Source organism: Rhinichthys klamathensis, unplaced genomic scaffold (assembly GCF_029890125.1).
Source record: "Rhinichthys klamathensis goyatoka isolate OS25496 unplaced genomic scaffold, OSU_Roscu_1.1 h1tg000206l_1, whole genome shotgun sequence".
In the NCBI taxonomy this organism is placed as follows: domain Eukaryota; kingdom Metazoa; phylum Chordata; class Actinopteri; order Cypriniformes; family Leuciscidae; genus Rhinichthys; species Rhinichthys klamathensis.
The window spans coordinates 2283611-2302777 of NW_026606731.1; the positions used below are offsets into that span (position 1 = coordinate 2283611).

Here is a 19167-nt window from a genome sequence, read left to right on the forward strand (position 1 = left end):
TTGCAATATGGCATAATGCCGAAAAGTAAGATTGACTGCCCCTTGACAACTGCTAGTAGTGGGTGGTTCTTAACATAGGCCTAATGTTTATGTTTATGCAACTGGCCCCTGGATTCGGACGTCAATAAAATCACAAACTAACCTATAAATGCTGAAAATAGCTTAGTCCCACTGAGAAACAATTACCACCCGAAGACTGCTAGAGAACAAACTCGTTCAAGTATGATTGAAGTTTGGCTCAGTTTAGTTCTTTTTGTAGACAAATAAGTTACAGCAGAAAATACAAATGGATTTTTCTCACAACCTTCAGAGATATTTGGTCCATAGAACACAACACTAATGAATATCTCCATGCTTATTTAATCCACTTGAAAAAATGAATATAAATCATCAAAAGTACAAATGAAGGACATACAAAATAAATTAGCTTGTGCTTCTCAAATATTTATTTGAGAATTATCTGCAAAAAGTACATTTCATGGGGATTTTTACTTTTTTTTTTCTTTTTTTTTTTTACAGGACTCCAGATATTTAAATCTAAACAAAATGCAAGTAGAAATCCACTGGATTTTAGAACAACTGCTTCCAGTGTTGGTCCAAAAAATGTTTCCAGAACAAAACAAATCTCAAACCGAAAAAAGGAACTTAATGTTAAGTACTTTAAGGTCATTTCATCAAAATATACAAAACACATAAGAAACAAAACTCCCTGTTTATTCTATCCTATCCTGTCCTTTTTTTCCTAACAAAATATGTACATGTTTAATCCATACAAATATTAACACTGCTCTCCAGCCATTTTGATAATAGTGGTCTGGCTTTCCCACAAGGCTTCCAGCCTCACTCCCGTACCTCCATTGGAGGTGACCAATCTTTGAATTAAGTGGCAAATTTGTGTCCCGAAGTGTAGATTCAGGTAGGGGGCAACAGGGTCGGTTTACCCGCACACCATCTGCTGATTGTCCCTGATGGCTTTAGTAAAGGAAGGGTTCAAAAAGGGTGTTAGCAAGGCACGATCCAACTGTGCTCCATTAATTTAGTATGAGAGCATTCCATTATCTTAATAATTATCGCCCGTTTTCCATTAATGGTGTGCGGGTGCGCGCCCTGCGCTACTGGTGACTGATAGTGCAGCGCAGTTATTGCTCCTGTAAGGCGGCTGAGAGGAAAACCCATGACACATAAAGTACTTCTGGGCCCGAGGCGCTGTGCAGATCTAATCACTCTGTTTGCTTGAGAGCGACCCGGGCTTAATGTAACTTCACAGCATTGCAGTTAGTTGCAAAGGAGTATGCAAACGCGCCGAGAGCCACGCACTCCCACTGACATCTATACCGGGACACACGCTTCAGTCACTATGCTACATGAGAATCCATGAAAAAAAGATGTACAAAACAAACAAACAAAAAACACAGATTAAGAACCAAACGTGACATCTGATCCTGCAGAAAAGTCCCAGAGTCTTTAAGTGGTCGGCAGGAGAGCGCCTGCACTCTTCCTGTGACGTAACCCGCCTGTTTATCTGAACCCGTGCTGGTAGAAAGCATTGATGGTGTCGGCGACGAATGCGACGAGCCCGTGGTACAGGCCCCTCCAGTTCTGCCAGCGTGGGTCAGCATTCTGAAACAAAGGAGAGGAGAATGAGCTCATCGTGTGTTTTATGCAATACAAAAAGTGAAAGGGAACATAAGAATCACAAAAAAAAAAATTTTTGTACGTTGCAATGCACTCAGGGACTGTAAAAAGAAACAGTCGACCTACTTAGATTTCAGATATTGCTCTAATCATCTGCCTACCTTTGTGAAAAAGAAGTACACTTAGCATACTTTTAAGAAGTGGAAATAATGTACTTAAAAAGAATATACCTAAATGGGAACTTTTGGACCAAATCCAGTGATTGGACAAACATTTTTTGGTCCTAAGACTTCCATTTAGACGACTTCTATTATTAATTTCTATCAGGATGCGAAGACACTTTCAACCAGTATAACAAAAATTGTTTATGAAAAACATTGCCTACCCTCACTTTATATTTAATTTCATAACTATTTCTATAGTCTTTGAAATATGGTTAAAGTGTACTGCCAAATGTACTGACAAGCATTTATATTAAACTAAAATCTACTTCAATGTCATTTCTATTGAAACTTAGTACATTTAAAATATATAGTAACTTGTACTTAACATGTGGCTTAGTATCTTATTCAACACATCAAAATAAGTTTACCTCTTTAAAGCATGATAAGAGATTATTAAAACATTATGATTTAAAATGTACTTTAAAATAAAACTTTTTAAGACATAAAAGTCATGCAATAAAGTCATGAAAGTGTACTCTCTTTTAATACACTTAAATGTTTTTTTATATCATTATATTATACAGCTTGTTTAATATACTTTTAAAGTACACTACAAGTGCACATTCAATACTATTAAGAACTTCTTGCAAATACTATTAAATACTTTTTTTGTCACAATGGTATGAAGCAAAAGACTCTGGAAACGTCGATTTGAGGTCTGTGTCTTAGTTCCTTCCCCGCTTGGAAACTGAATTTCGAAACTTTTGCTTTGTGTAATTATTAGCTTTTTCCACCTCTTCTATCCTACAGCGGCCGTGAGGTAATTGCTTCAACTTTTGTGACGATGTGTTTGAGTGGGAGTGAGTGTCAAGGTTTATGTTAGCACAGATGTGTACGTGTGTGAGCACAGACACAAGGTGGGGTGAGGCAGTCTCAGACAGACAATGTCTACACCAGAGGTGGGTAGTAACGAAGTACATTTACTTCGTTACATTTACTTGAGTATTTTTTGGGAAAATTTTTACTTTTAAGAGTAGATTTAATTGTGGGTACTTTTACTTTAACTCGAGTACATTTCTAATGAAAAAACGGTACTTTTACTTCGTTACGTTGGGCGACGTTCCTCTCGTTACTTTATTTTAATGCAATATGTTGTTAAAAGCGTAGTTTATTCCAAGCGCGCGCTCTCTCTTTTTTTCTGGGCATGAGCGATGCTCAATTCACAAATGAATCACTCTTTTGAGTCGATTCTGTTCAAAGACTTCATCAAACAAGTTGGGCAGATCTGTCTAAATCGGTTCGCGAATCAGTTTGAATGATCTGTTCAGTTTCCTGCACGCACTGAATCGTCTCGGAGTCGTAACAGGAAGATTACATCAACATCAAGATTACATCAAGAGCGTTGTATGAAGTGGCGGTCCACAGTCTACAGTACAGTCTAGAAAGTAAATCTGCAAATGCATCATATTTTTTGCCAGCGATGAAGATCTTTATTAGTTGAACATCTTCGTATGTTACTTCGTAAGCTGTCTGTGAATGAATTATTCCACACGACGATACATTCGATTTCATTTCATTCAGGTAATACATTTTACAACCAAACAGATTATTACGCCATATAGCACTACTACAAAGTATGACATTACCCTTTTTTGGACATATACATTAATTTATACATAAAATAAGCTATCATCCAGTTTATGAATGTGTGTATTGCGCAGTGGCGTGCGAACTCGACTTGAAAACGAATGCCTTTGCCTGCCTTATTAGACACAGTTAACCAGTTTAAAGATGCTTTCACAAATATAGCCTACATTTAAATACATTTTGGAGAACAGACAGAAGAAGATCCGTGCATTTGATCGTTGGTTGTGTTTGGCATGACATGACTGCGGGCACATGTGCAGAGTTTTAACACTTTCTAATCTGTGTCAATGGTTCCCACCCCTTTACATGAATGCAAAACTCCATAGAGTCACTTTATTCCGACATTGTCTAATAATCCAAATGTAGTTGTATAAGTTATTATACTATTATACAAACCAAAGGACAGGCAATGGTTTTCGGGCTATAGATATAATATACAGATATACAGAAATAATGTTTGTCTCTTCTTGTTTTTGTTGCAAAGATAGCTTATCTAATTATGATAATTTTAGTCATTAAAATAAAAAAATATCTAAATAATGTCATGTTATATATATATATATATATACAGGGGCGGATCTAGGAAAATATTTATGGGGTGGCAAGAGGGGGGCAGGAATTTTTGAGGGGTGGCAACATGGCAGACGTATATATACTGAATTTAATCACAGTTAACACAGTTTGATGAGAAATCGTATGTGTAACACACTACAAAAGGGCATTATTTGTATCTGTTTTGTGTGTGTGTGGGGGGGGGGGGGGTTGGGGGTTGAACTATACTAAAAGTTGAACTATACTCAGTTGAACTATACTCCACAGTGATGAATCCTAAAACAAGCTATAAGGTGCATACCGGTTTTTCCCATGGAAATCTGTGGTGAGTGCAGAGTGCACCTCTGTCCCTCTAGGGGGGTTCGGGGGCATGCTCCCCCGTAAGAAAATTTTGTGCTTTTTAATGTTAAATTCATCAATCTGGTGCACTTTGAGAGTTCAAAATAAAGAGCTCCAACCCATATTCAGTGTGCAAATTGAACAAAAAAAAAACTCAAAACTCTTTTTAGTTGTGATATAGTGTCTGTCTACATTACACTACTATATAATAATAGTTATAATATTAAATAAAATACCCTGTGAACATTCACACGTTTGCTTTATCATAGGCTAAAATTTATCTCCATAAATATTAAATAATATTTTCTTAATTCTGCGCATGTATTTTTACTTACTTACATCAATTGCTCGATCAATATTATTATCACATATTTTACATTTATATTTTTAACTGTACACAAACAACTTAATATAGCTAAGTTTGTGTATATTTTACACGTAGTAAAATACTGTAGGCTACTGCTTATAAACACCAGACAGATAATGATATATGAAACAGATGTTCTCTACTCATCTCACTTGCACAAAATAAATGCAGTAATATAAAGCATAGAAACGCACAGGTGAAATACACTGAAAATGATATATGCATTTAAAAATTTGGTCGGGTTGAAAACTTATCTCTCTGGTAATGGAACTCGGTCGCTGTTGTCTCTTGCTCTCGCTGTCTCCCGCTCTCGCGGTCAGATCACCGGAAGTATTTGCCCACACAATAAAGTACGAACGTCAACGGTCGTCATATTATGCACGGAGCGAATTCACTGCAGTCGGACATTGGAGATTCGCGTTCGTAAATTGTCAAATTGGCCATAACTTTTAATTCGTTGCCGCCAACTGGGGTGGCAGCAGGGGTGGCAAGGCTTTCTTTTAGGGTGGCATTTGCCACCCTATGCCACCCCGGTAGATCCGCCCCTGTATATATATATATATATAGGCCTATGTGATCCAAAGTAACTACCCAGCAAACACGTAACGTTTTTACAACGTTTCACAACGTTGTTTTTTGGTTGCTATTAGGTAATGTGGCAGTGCAACGTTTTAAAAACGTTTAATAAACCACACCTAAATATAAAAAAATAATGTAACCAAAATAAAACGTTTTAGAAACGTTGTGAAAATACCCAGCAAACACGTAACGTTTTTACAACATTTCACAACGTTGTTTTTTGGTTGCAATTAGGTAATGTTGCAGTGCAACGTTTTAAAAACGTTTAAGAAACCACACCTAAAAAATATTATAATAATGTACCAAAATAAAACGTTTTAGAAACGTTGTGAAAATACCAACCAGGTATGTTTTCTTTGGGTAGTCAAAAAACGTAAATATCACGTCTGTCTACTACGAAAACAAAACCCGACCAAAATGCAACTTTGGCGAGACGTTTTATTTAGGTGTTAAAATAACGTAGTCTGCACGTTGAAATAGGTTTTAAAAGAAACGTCACGTCAGTAGGCCAACCATGCCAAATCTCCAATGGTACGTTCTGTTTGTGTATAAAATATATATATAATAACATTTTAAAATCAAAGCGATTCTTCATTGACCGAGTAGACGAGACCGCTGTAGGCATGGATGATTATCAAGTATCAAAAGGACTTAGAGGTGATACTCTCCCAGCAAACATTTGGAGGTTTAATGACCGTTGAAAAGATGTCCGATCTGACCGTGAACTCCACGTTTCTTCTGCGCGTCCCTGCGTCGTCATTCGTGTGGGGTTCTTCGTTTTCCAGTCACACTCAGGACCTTCGCGGTCAAAAGTGACCGGACCCCTGAAATCAATGTTTATTTTTTTTCAGTAAAATCAATTAAATTAATTTTTGTTCAATAATATTTTTTCTCTCTTTTTTTTGGTGTTTTGAGAGAATTTTATGAAAATAATTAATATTTAGGCAATAATTATGATCAATTTTTTCCCATTGAATATAATAGAAATTATATATATATATATTATTTTTATTATTTTTTAATTAATGCTGTATTTCAGGTTAAAGTGGATCCTTGGCCTATAGAAAACATTCTTTTAAATCACATTGGAGCCATCTGGTGGATGTAGTGAGCATAATTATCATGCAATATCATATTTTAACCACTAGATGGATTTACAGCCTCTGTAGAAAGGCTTGTGAATTCTAGTTGTTTTTGCACATATTTGCCTATTTTTTTCAGGTTGTGGATTTTAATTTATAATAAGTGATTCTCAAAAGACTATTTTTGTCAAGTTTTTTGTTTGTTTGGTTGTTTTATTTTATTTTATTTTAAATAAAATAAAAATTCTATTATTTTCGCATAGACATGAAAATCACTATCCAAACTTAAATGGTTGTAAGTCAAGAATGCTTTGGAATATAGACCTATGGTTGGTCTTGTTTTAAAGAAGACATTTGCCAGATTATTGTAGAAGTGAAATAAATTATGAAAGTGAAACAGAAAAAAGTTATGTAAGTTTGAGGTAATGAAAATGAACAATGTAAAAATGTTATTATTTATATTTTATCTATTAATAGAAAAAATCTATTGCATTGCATTGGATTGTGTCTACAAGACAACACATGATCCCTTAAAAACTCTCTTTGGATAATAGTGCTATTTTTCATGTAATTTATAGGCTCTTTATTAACTTATAAAAATTAATATAACCATTTTGATAAAGGATGTGATAAAAATATGAGAAATGGGCACAAATGGCTGGTCTTTTTGGGCATAGGGCTAGTAGAGCTGTAGCCTGTAGGCTGCACAATTTAAAATTCTCCATCTCATACATGATCGATCAGCACTATTTATCGTTCGTTTTAAAGGGATGAATGGCTGCACGCGATGAATTAAAGTGACAGCGCATGGTTCGTGGTTAAAATGAACATGAAAATGTAATCTCACCATAAATGCATTAAATTAAATTAAACTATTTTTCACAGACATCTTTTTAATTTTAGCCCGGAGTAAAAGCAATTTACACTTACCAGAAGTAGGCCTATACTTTAGAAAAAATAACTAATGAATAACTAATGCGGTCAAAAGTTTTTATTTTATTTTTATTATTCTTGTGACCGCAGTATATTATGTGTGGGCATAGGCCATTGCACCTATGAACTAGTCATAGATCTCCAAAATCAGTTCTACATTCATAATGTAATATTAATTAGATTTGTATTAAAGTGCTGCACGATTTTAACGTGGTGGTAATCAATGGTCGTGCGCGTGAACTTTCGAGTCGCTCTCAAACACTGGAGCGGCCGCGGCGCAGAGTTGCCATGGAAACGGCGGGGGACCACTGCTACTGGCAGACAGCAAAACTCCCTCTCTCGCTGTTGTTTTCACTGCTTTCAGGTGAGATTAGTCTCTAAAAACACACGAATAATACACACAACTGTTTTTGACATTTCTCTTACTTGTAATTGACACGCTTCTGTTGAATATTTACTTTATAGACACGGTTTAGTGTCTTCGGGAAAAGTCCGTTAGCATCTCAACCGTTTTCAGAAGAGGTAGCTACGTTAAGCTAACGTTAACGTTAACTCGGTTGAGCTTTTATATATGAAAGTTTGGGCTTTTAATCATCTCATATGTGTAATGTTATTTAACAAAAACGTAAACATAAACGTATGTAACGTTAACAGTTAATCGGTGTGATGTTCTTAACGTTACACGGAGCGAGAAAATTGGCTGAAACTAGCTCAATGGTAAACAAATATTGATAAAAAAACATTTTTCTGTGATTTCAGTAGTAACAAAATAACCCATAACAGAGAGAAAGAAAGCTGCTGAAAGAAATTTCTGAAGAAAGCTGCTGTCAGAGAAGTAGCGCTAGGAAACACAGGTGAACCGAGGAAGCTCAATAAATAACCTCATATCCATTTTATCACAATGTTTCACCTATATCACCATGCATCTGTTATTTTCTTATTTTTTTTATTTCTCAAATTTAAATTTTTTATTTGTTTAATTTATTTTAAGAAGGTTTTGATATTCAAACGTAAGTTACACTGTATGATCAATATTAAATGAATAAGTAAACCCAAAAACAAATTCTGTTATCCTAATTAAGAAATTATTTTCTGTATATTCTTTTCATTCTTTCTCTTTTCTGCATTTCACCTCTGCTGTAGCTTCTTTCCTTTTAATTAACCTGGCATTGTATAATAATATTGTTGGCTCTGTGACAAATGGTTTGTTGTGTTCCTAGATCCTTCCATGCTGATGCCCTGCACCGTAGCAGAGTGGAGCTGATCATCATCTCTAAAGCACTATTGATCAACCATATGATTAAATATTACTAATTTGTATATAATTTGTATATAATTCTTTAAAAATGTCCATGTGTTTTATCAAATGATTTATCAAAATTGTTGTTTTGTTTCTTATAATAATAATAATAATTTATATATATATATATTAGGGGTGGAACGGTACATGTATTCGTATTGAACCGAACCGAAACGGTACGGGCGTCACGGTTCGGTGCACGAATTTACACGGAGAATACATGGTATAAAAATAAATAAAACTGCATTACATTAATTAATGTAATGCAGAACTACTGTTAGATACGCGGGTTCTTTAGGGACACAATCTGTACCATCGGCTTAGCTCTGAACGCGCGTCCTATTCGCTTTGGACTAGCGTCGAACTAGACGCGATAGACGCGAATTTGACGCTCTATTCGCGTTTGGTGTGACCGCAATGAACAGGCTGCGATGTCAAGATTGCAATGCTGGAGTGTGTGCGCGCGCGAGAGAGAGAGATGCGCGGGCGCGATCGAGCTGTGTGTGAACTGTTTACTTATATTTGTGTACACTCGCAATAAAACACAACATTGTGCTTTTGTCACACTGTAAACTCTTGTCAAACTGAAACCTACAACTGTCACCCAACCAAAATCACACACACTGTTTTAAAAGCAAAACATATTTATCCAACTCCATTTCAAAACAGTCTGTGGGTCCCATCTTTTGGACATTCGTCATATTGCATTGGTTTTCATTTCTTGTCCTCAGAGCACTAATCTTACACATTCTACATTGATTAAAAAAGAAAATCGAATGTGTTTTTATTATTTTACAGAAATCAATTATTTATAATTCAGATTAGAATAATGTTACATTGTTAATTAATAATGTTAATTAAAATTAAGGAAAACAAATATAGTGATCTGAAATATAGCAAATTAATTTTAAATTAATTTAGGTACAATTACCAAACATATTGCAAGGTCTTTTTGTCTTTTTATTAATTTAATTAATAAACTAATTATATTAAACTATTGTCAGTGCACTACAAATAAACTGGTTCTATGACTTTATTAATAAAACTTATTTTAATAATACAATGCCTTCTGCATTTTTGTTTTGCTTTTCCCTCCACTGTACCGAAATCGTACCGAACCGTGATGTCTGAACCGAGTTATGAACCGAACCGTGACTGTGTACCGTTCCACCCCTAATATATATATATATATATATATATACACTATATACTGTAGCATTATTTATTCTAAAATTAGTAATATATCAATCATATTCTGTTATTAATCAATAAATTCTAAAGAATTTGCTTACCTTTTATGTTTTGTGTCCAGTGATTTCTCTAAGTTTTTAACGGGTCCCAGAAAGAATTGTGTTAAAGATGAGTTTATAGCCCACTGGATCGATTACTCTTCACACTGGAATCTTGGAAGACGGACGTAGTAGCAGTTGCAGAACATAGTCTGCTGCTACAAACGCTTGTAGACTACATCCAAGGATGGAAACATCTCAGGTTTTGATTAACATGTTCTTTCCGTGAATTTCTCGAGTTTCGGGTGAACGTTGTAAAAACCAATAGGAAAAAAGTACCACATAAGACGTGATATTGACGTTTTTAAAACGTCACAGGGGTGACGCATATCGTCGAAGCAACGTTAAAAAAATGTTTCAACCACGTTGTGAAAATACGTATTTATAACGTTAAGAAAATGTTTCAACCACGTTGTGAAAATACGTATTTATAACGTTAAGAAAATGTTTCAACCACGTTGTGAAAATACGTATTTATAACGTTAAAAAAATGTTTCAACCACGTTGTGAAAATACGTATTTATAACGTCTAAAAAACCCGACATCTGTCGTATTAAATACGTCGGATAAAAACGTTGTGACAACTTTTTCACGACGTGAAAAAAACGTTTTTGCAACGTTTTTGTGTTTGCTGGGTAGTAACTAACTACTTGAGTAGTTTTTTCATTGGATACTTTTTTACTCTTACTCAAGTAACTTTTAAGATTATTACTTTTACTTTTACTTTGAGTAAATATTTCTATAAGTACTTGTACTTTTACTTGAGTACAGTTTTTGGATACTCTACCCACCTCTGGTCTACACAGAGGAGTCAGGAGAGGCAGCACATTACTCCTCAACAGCTGCTATGAGTCATCCGCTAAAAATAACTCTTCATGGGGGGGGATCAAGTGAAAGAGGGAAAACAAGAGAGTGAGAGTACAAGAATGAGCTAAACGCAGAGAAAGGTGCAAGATGGACACAATATTGAGGCGGTCAGGGTTACTACATCTTTCGACCAATGAATTTCCTATATAAAAATGCATATTTAAAGTTTTTATTACTACAGCATAAACTATTATGCTAACGAACATGTTTATTTAAAAGCTTAAATACTATGAGGTCGATGAGGTTAACATTGCTTCAAATAATAACACAAGTAAACAGTACTAAAGAACAAATATATATATTAAGGAGCTGTGTGGTTTTCTTGTCAATTTTGTTGCTTAAATTATTTTAATGACATTATAGACAACAGCATGTCTTTAAGGCTTCATTTACGCTGGACAGATCCAATATTTTTGCCATCTGTTACCTAAGACAAATTAAAAGCTGACAATGACTAATATTATGTAAGATTTTAAGTAAGTTTAACTAATATACTACATGAAATTACTATAAATAAATATTATATTATAAAATAAAATATTTTATTATATAGAAACTTTCATGAGTTTTTGAAAGATTTGATTTATTTCCATGATTAATATACTATATAAAATATTGTAAATAAAATATTGTATTATAATATATATATATTTAATATAATTTAATAGTTAAATATATTTTCATAATATAATAAAAACATTGATTAACAAATTATATTTCCTATAGAAATTTCATTTTTAAAGACTTTATTAATTTCTATGATTAACATACTATTTAAAATATATTATAAAATATATATTTAATATAATTAAATAGTTGAATACATTTCCAAAATATATATATTTTTATATTATGTAAATAATATATTAAATAATTTATATTAAATAAATAAAAACATTTATTTACAAATTATATTTACTATAGAAATTAAGTTTTTAAAGATTTTATTAATTTCCATGATTTGATGAAAATTTTGACGAGGATCCTTGGAAGGTATAAAAATGGGATTTTGGAATGCAAGAGTCTAACCAGGGCCGTGACCACTATAGACATTGAGTGGGACAAGTCCCACCACCAATAATTAGAATGGCCAAATTGTCCCTCACCCCATGCAAAACTACTTGACATTTTTCTCAAATATGGACGTTTTGAATTGAAAATATGCATTTATGACTCATGTAAGTGTGACGAGACAAGACACGTTTTAGGTTTTCAACATATTAGGCATACAAATAAAAGTACATGAGTTCAAATTCTGATTCAAAGTAATTCAAATATTATTTAAAAAAAAAAAAAGACACCTAGAACTTCTATTTCTTTATGCTTTATAAACAAAAATGTAGTTCCCCCCAATGTTCAAGACATGGTTACAGCCTTGAGTCTAAGAGAAAGAGTCTGGACAACTGAAGGGACCAAAGCAGACAGTTCAAGAGGGTGGGAGGAGGATCTATGGTCCGGCGGTCTCACATGTTACGGTGAAAGAGAACGGTATTGTGAGCATGCATACAGCACAATTACACTGAGCTTTTGTTGCACTGCTTCGTTTAGGGAAGTCCCTGTCATGTCATTCTTATGCCAGCCACAGTAAACAGAGCCTTCATCCAGTAAAAACACACTGGTATCAGAGTTAAGCAAGGCCACACGACAGGTCGCAGAGTCACATGACCTCAACGAGACATACTAGTTTTATTGCATCGCGTGTGTCAGTGCAGGTGTGTTAGCATGTACGGGAATCTGGGACGAGTGACTCTTACTGAAAAAACAAAACAATTGACTCTTGCCAAAGATGAGGAAAGTGGCGCACACACTTAATCATAGGTAAATCAAAGAGCGCAGAGGCAAAGCAGTGACGTCATGTGTGTTTGTCTGAGGAAAGGAGGGGGAGGTGGGTTCGGTTGGGGAGGGGGAGGTGGATTAGCCTCTGTTTACTCCTGCTCGCTTCACAGACTAGCTCCTCACGCGATACAACAGGGATCCAGAGCGGGGAGAGGGAGAGAGGGAGGGAAGGTTATTAAGTTCAACCACAACTGGAAACTCGACTCCAGTCACAACACTCACTACAGGATTGTGAATATCATATTGATCCATTTACAAGAAGACCCACTGGAGGCTACATTTGTGCACGCCCTGCCACACTCGCTCATATTAACAAACACACACTGCCCTGTATGCGCCTGTTTACTTTATCACACTTAATGACGCTTTGGCATATTTAAACTGTTGCAACTAGACAAACGTGATCCTTACCCTCTGAATAAAAACAGCATTCATTTGGTCTCCGATGATCCTCAGCTGTATGGCCACCCTCTCGACCGCCTGCTCCTCCAGCCTGGGGTTGTCCTCAGCGGCAGAGCTGCTGGACGTCGAGTCTTCTGAGGAGCTCTGGTTGTCTCCTAGCACATCAGGCAGGGGAAGTTCCTGTTCTGTACCTAAATAAAAACAAAACGAGTACAAATATTATATTGATTGCACACAACTCCCTGAATAGATGAGTGTATATATTCATTCAAAAAGGATTTGACATTTTTTCAAGTAAAAATATTTCTTTATTTATAAATGTTTAATTGATAAATATCATAACATTTTCGGTGAGGCACACAACATGAACTGACCTTGTCTTAATTAAAAAAACATGAAAAATAAGTTATTTTAAGAGACTTATTGACATTATTTTACAGTCATAAAAGTCTGCAGGTGTCCTCTCTGTATGATTATCGTATAAGGAACAGTATGTTTCTGTGTATTGGCACACGGCACCACATGATTATAATTTGGTAGACATAAAAAATGTATATTTAATAAAAATTATATTTGAAATTCTTTTAATGAGATTTTTCTTCACATCACCCTAACATTTTTAACTTTTAAAAAGCATTACAATTATTAATTAATTAATAGAAGTTTGATGGAAATAAAAAATCTATGGACGTCCGCAGACCCTCCTGACGACGAAATTGTTGTATACCTGGACAGTGTGCGGAGCAGACGGCTGAAGTATACTTTGGGCTTTATTTGAGTTCCTCAACTAAATGCAACACCACTTCTGGTTGTTTAAGATTACTGTTTGTATGCAATTGTATGCAACTGATCCACTTCTAATCGTCATTTCACGAGTTCACACTTACATACAATTAGAGGGAGTAAAGTTTAATGCGTATTTGGCGTGCTGTGTCCGGGGGGAGGGCTCCGAGCTCGAAATTCAGCCGAACCCAGAGTACTCCCCCCCCCCCCCCGTATGTAAATGGTTAGGTCTAGAAGTGTGGAGCAGGGAAGGTGGAGGGGTACTGCTAAACTGTCAATGGATTGAGTTGAGACTGCTGAATCTATATACACATCTTATCATTGATTGCTGAGTGCTCTCCACCCATGTTAATTATCTGAAAGTGCTCCTCCCGAACTTTGTCAATAAAACATCATTTGTTGTCATAGAGTCTGATAGTACTGTCAAACTAGTACCTAAGTTCATTTAGAGTTACTACTTTGAGTAAAAGTGTGCCACTGGCACAATGTTAACAGTGTTCTCATAACAAAACTGAGATATATGGGACTGTTCCACTATTTAACAGGCAGACATGCAAAGGAGTGGATAATCTAACCAAATACAGATTCAACAGAGCTTATAATAGCAGTGAGATTTCATATGCATTGGTGAGCCAAATTCTCTATTTGTTTAAGTAACTTTTGTTAGCATGTGATGTCATATGTTGACCCACAATGTTTGTTTTGTTAGGTCATGTTATGTTCTATTTAACTTTCACATTCTGTTACGGTAGCATATTAAATATATGACAACTCATCATCTTTTATTGATTGAATGGAAACTTCAAATCCTTATTTATTAGGTGACAGCAGGAAAGCAATAAGATGTATCACCTCTGAATAAGTACTGCTATTTTAACATGGCATAACATCCCGCCCTTTAATAGCTTCTTAAAAGTCACCATAACATCAAAACGGCAATTCACATTTTTTGTAGGATATTGCAGTGTTTTTTATAAATGATTTATCTGTACACATAATTTTTTTTAATTAATGTGCCCTCATAATCTTTAATTAAAATGACTCTCCTATGAACAGAATCAAGTACCGCCATACATTTTTTTCCTCATTCAAGACACCATTTCACTCGGATACATGTCACAATAAGGACAAAACAAACAGCGAATAGCTAACAGACTTTAGCTATTCGCTAAAGTCTATAATAACTAAATGTTATAATAACTAAATGTTATTACATTTAACAGTGTTATAAAATGACTGGTGTTTTTAAAGATTAATTTGAAGTAAACATATGATAAATCTTTTTCTTGCTTAGCGCACTGAGAAAATGCCTCCGCGGAGAGGATTAGTGCTGCAGCCATGAGAATCCGCTGATCCTCGGCGCAGGTGACTTGAGAAAGCGGGAGTGCTGGGTTCTGGCTTGTTGCCAGGGTAACTGCAAGCCGGTGCAGCCTGAGCTGAAATCCAGCCATTGGTGGACAGGAATGAGGGGTGGGCTGGGATAGGGTGGACAGCTGGAGGACAGGGAGGGACCAGGGACAGACTATCAACCAGTGAGGAAAGCCTTTAAGGAGGAGTGTCAGCAGAAGTGTCAGATAAGGTTAAATGATTGCTAAAGTTAGTTTAAAAATATGAGGAATAGAGAGCGGAAGGAGTGAGAGAAACCACAACATTGAGACGATGCGTGATTCTCTGTGACAGGCCGCCATTGTGGACTGAGCAGCGCTTGACAGGAAGCCAACAGCAAAGAACATGTCTAAACATGTCTGAGCTCTCTCACTGGGGAGGGGAGGGCACACACGCCCTGCTGCATTTTAACCCTTGGAGTCAAAGCCATTGATTTCGTCCTCTGAATCTCATTTAAATATATTATGCTAATGATTTCCACCATGCACATCACATAAACATCATTTCACAAGCATGATCTCTATGTTGTAACGCCTTACTAGAAATATCCCTGAGTCGACAGTCCTGCTGCTGGACACTGTCTGAGCTGAAGGCATCTTGTGTTGGGACGTGGGGTAGTGGTGCGGAGACAGTGCTGGTCTGTGTGGCAATGGTTCGGTGCCGGTGGCAGGGCTGAATGATGCTGCCGTTGGGCCAGGCATCCTGACGCAGCACCTCCATCCTGCAGCTGTTCGGTGCTCCGGGGTTGCAATCATCCACCCTGCTTTCCATCTCTGGTCGGGCCATACCCGTTACAGCCTTGACATGAGAAGAGCAGAAAAATGTTATAGAAAACATCTGACCTGTTTGAACGTCACCTGGTTTGTTTAAAAATGCAGCTGGACAAAAATGACATCATATATAATTGCATGCAAATCTTAAGGGGAACACTTTCAAAATTATTTAACTCTATAGACCAAATAAAGATGAAAATAATTTTTTACTCATGTAGACTTTATGGAATTAATAATAATAATAACAATAAAATGTAAGAAAATCAAAAAAAAAATTCTTATCTGACCTAGCAACCTATATTTTGAGCGTCCACAAGATGGCAGAAACTGCAGCCTCGTGCTCACGAATGTGTTTGTAAACAAATCCGTGCACGCGATGTCACACACAGCATCTCGCGCGCTTTAACACAATCTTGCGCTATAGCGAGTCTCTCTAACACTCAGTGCGTTTAAAAAGCTCAATTCCACTGGAATACATATTACATTTTCCTAATTACGACACTGACTATGATTTTATCATTTTTTTCTCAATTGGCAACAAGGGCTTATGTTGTGAACGTGGAAATTATGAAGCGTCGGAAAACAAACGCACAGCCGGTGACTTGTTGAGTGATGCAAGGTTAAAGATTTGAAGAGGTGGACGTTTTTGGAAACTGCCAGTTCTTTGATATACAGCATAGTTTCAATGCTTGTTCTATTATACAAATAGTCGGTTAATAAATGTAGTACTAGAACATTAGCTAAATTCCTTCTTCCAACATAAGCAGATAGGCTAGTTCTGTTTTGCAACATGGTAAGTTAGCTGGTCTAAGACGGTCCAATCTGTTTATTTGTTGGATGACCAGCAACCAGTTCCAAAAAACAGCTTGACTGACCACCTGGTAGATGGTCTAGCAGCTTGCACCTGAACAAACGAGCAGCCCAGACCAGCTAGAAACCAACTGTAATTTCCAAAACACAGTTTCCATCTTAAACTGAACATTTTTTTAAGCAGGGGAGGACAACATCAAACCCCATTTTTACACAAACTGTAAAAAAAAAAAAATGGTTACGTTTTTGGCAAATATCTACCTGATCTAACATTATAAAAAAAATCTAATTTTTTTTATTCGTGTAACCTAATGCAGTTTGGTTGATTCTGTCATTTAAATAATATGTTTGTGCATAATTAATGAGCAGTAATGTGCCACATCTAATGGCTGCCAAATAGGTAATTTTCACCGATCACTGCAAAAAACAAAGAGATGCATGTTCAACAAGAGTAAAAACACTTTTAGGCTTACCTTCAAAAATGTGTTGCAAGTAAGTAAATGTTTTTCCAGGGTTGTTATCCTCTGACACCAGATATGTGTCGTGCTTCAGAAAGACTTCGTGAAATGTCCGTTCATGTTATTCCACAAACTGCAGGAAAGAAAAGTGTGTCAATTCATGGGATTCGTCATTAGCCGTGTGCTCGTGAGGTTGTAAACTGTAGGGTTATGATGACAGCGAGTTGCTTTCACTCCCGCGAAGTGCTCGCTTTAGGACACACCCTCTGAGAGTCTCATAACAAGTCCTGACATGCTCATCATCAGGGGCGTGGCGAGAGACAGTGTAAACACACACACACACACACACACACACGAGCAGCACAGGAACCAGCAGCCCTTACACGCCCATTGTTGTTTGTTTATTGGCAATAGGAGTAGCGTTCCTGTAGTATGAGTGTGCTGTACTGAGTGTGAGATCTTGTGGATGATTGTCATTCTCTCAGTTGATAAAGTACGTAGAATTGTTGTTTTGCATAGAATATTGCATACAGCAAAATACAAGAATGTGACATCATAGTAAAATATAGAACATAGAACAGTGCACTAAATGTGCCTTTAGAAAAAGCAACAAGTTTAAGTTCAGTGTGCAAATACAGTGCACGCCTATACTGCCTGAAAAAAATATATTAAATATGAATAATTGTCATTTTTTATATGCATTTTTAACCCACTGAAACTTGATCCACACTTTAAAATCTATGATTACATTTGACATTTGACGCTATGATAGCCTATAATATATAGCTTACCGGTACATATCTATGCTCGTAATTCTACGAGATATAGGCCTATATTCAACATGGCTGACTTGCCACTAACGTAGCCTACACTATAATTGCTAAATAGGCTATTAAACATGCATTTTTTTTTATTTTTTTTGTTTAAACCTGTTAGTTCTAAATTTCACGTGCAGTAGCCAGTAAATATGTTGTTTGTTTTTGTTTATTTTGAGGAAAATGAAGTAAAACCACTGATCTATATAGAATGACTAATGTCATTGAGTAAAACCTATAGGCTACATGAAACCTATAGGTGAGTAAAACCTATAGGCTACATGAAATATGAAAACATATAAATGAAAACTTTTCAAATATTAATAATATGTTTTTTTTTGTCATATAGCCTATCAGTAATATCAGATGTCATGTACTCAGATTTTACATTCAAATGTTCATTAGCCCTATATGGAGTGAATATGCACAAAAATATTGCAGTTTGCTAATAATAAGCAGCATTTTTTCTCAATAATATTGTTTAAAGTTTCTCAGAATTATTATTATTATTAATATTATTATTATTGTTATATACATATATATATAATTATTTTTATAATTAAAAAATATATTTTTATTGTTTCCTCCTTTGCGATTTAATACGTCATGCATAAGATGGCTAATATGCTAATTTAATAAGTCTATATCGTTCAACATTCACTAATAAAACATAAAAACTTCGAAATAATCAGAAAGGCTATAGTAAATTCGTTAGTCACTCTTTTGTTCTTTTGCTAATCATCGATGCACAGCGCTGATAACGTGAGCTAATAAGTAATTATGCTAATTGAATACGGAAACCCCCACGTTTCTTTCATCCCCTTTGACCTTTGTCCAGCAGCTTCCGACTGCATCTATTGTTTAAATGCAGATGTCCTGCGCATGATGGGGAGCTTAACTTCATATATATGGATGGAGAGCTCCTGTCCCACAGACAGCAGATGAAGGAAGGACTGTGTGGAGGGGAATCCCCATTCAGGTACATGTCTGGGCATACAGCCCCACGCAGACTGCTCTAGGACGGCAAAGCCTTTATCAGTCGCCTCAATGTTAAATGCATAGCCTAGTTAGTGGTGTAGACATGAAATTCATTATTTCATAAAGGCTGATACTGTTTATTGTGATAGTAATAAAATAAAATGAATAGGCC

General features: G+C 35.8%; 1 protein-coding gene across 1 annotated transcript; it reads right to left on the minus strand.

Annotated features, from left to right (window-relative positions):
- Positions 1–423: 423 nt before the first annotated feature.
- Positions 424–17470, minus strand: bbc3 (BCL2 binding component 3). Its single transcript, XM_056263412.1, has 4 exons — positions 17218–17470; positions 15701–15959; positions 13002–13183; positions 424–1620 (listed from the first exon to the last, which is right to left on the minus strand). The coding sequence occupies exons 2-4, from the start codon at positions 15945–15947 to the stop codon at positions 1519–1521; spliced, it is 531 nt and encodes a 176-aa protein (XP_056119387.1). The 5' UTR covers positions 15948–15959; positions 17218–17470; the 3' UTR covers positions 424–1518.
- Between the last annotated feature and the right edge of the window lie 1697 nt (positions 17471–19167).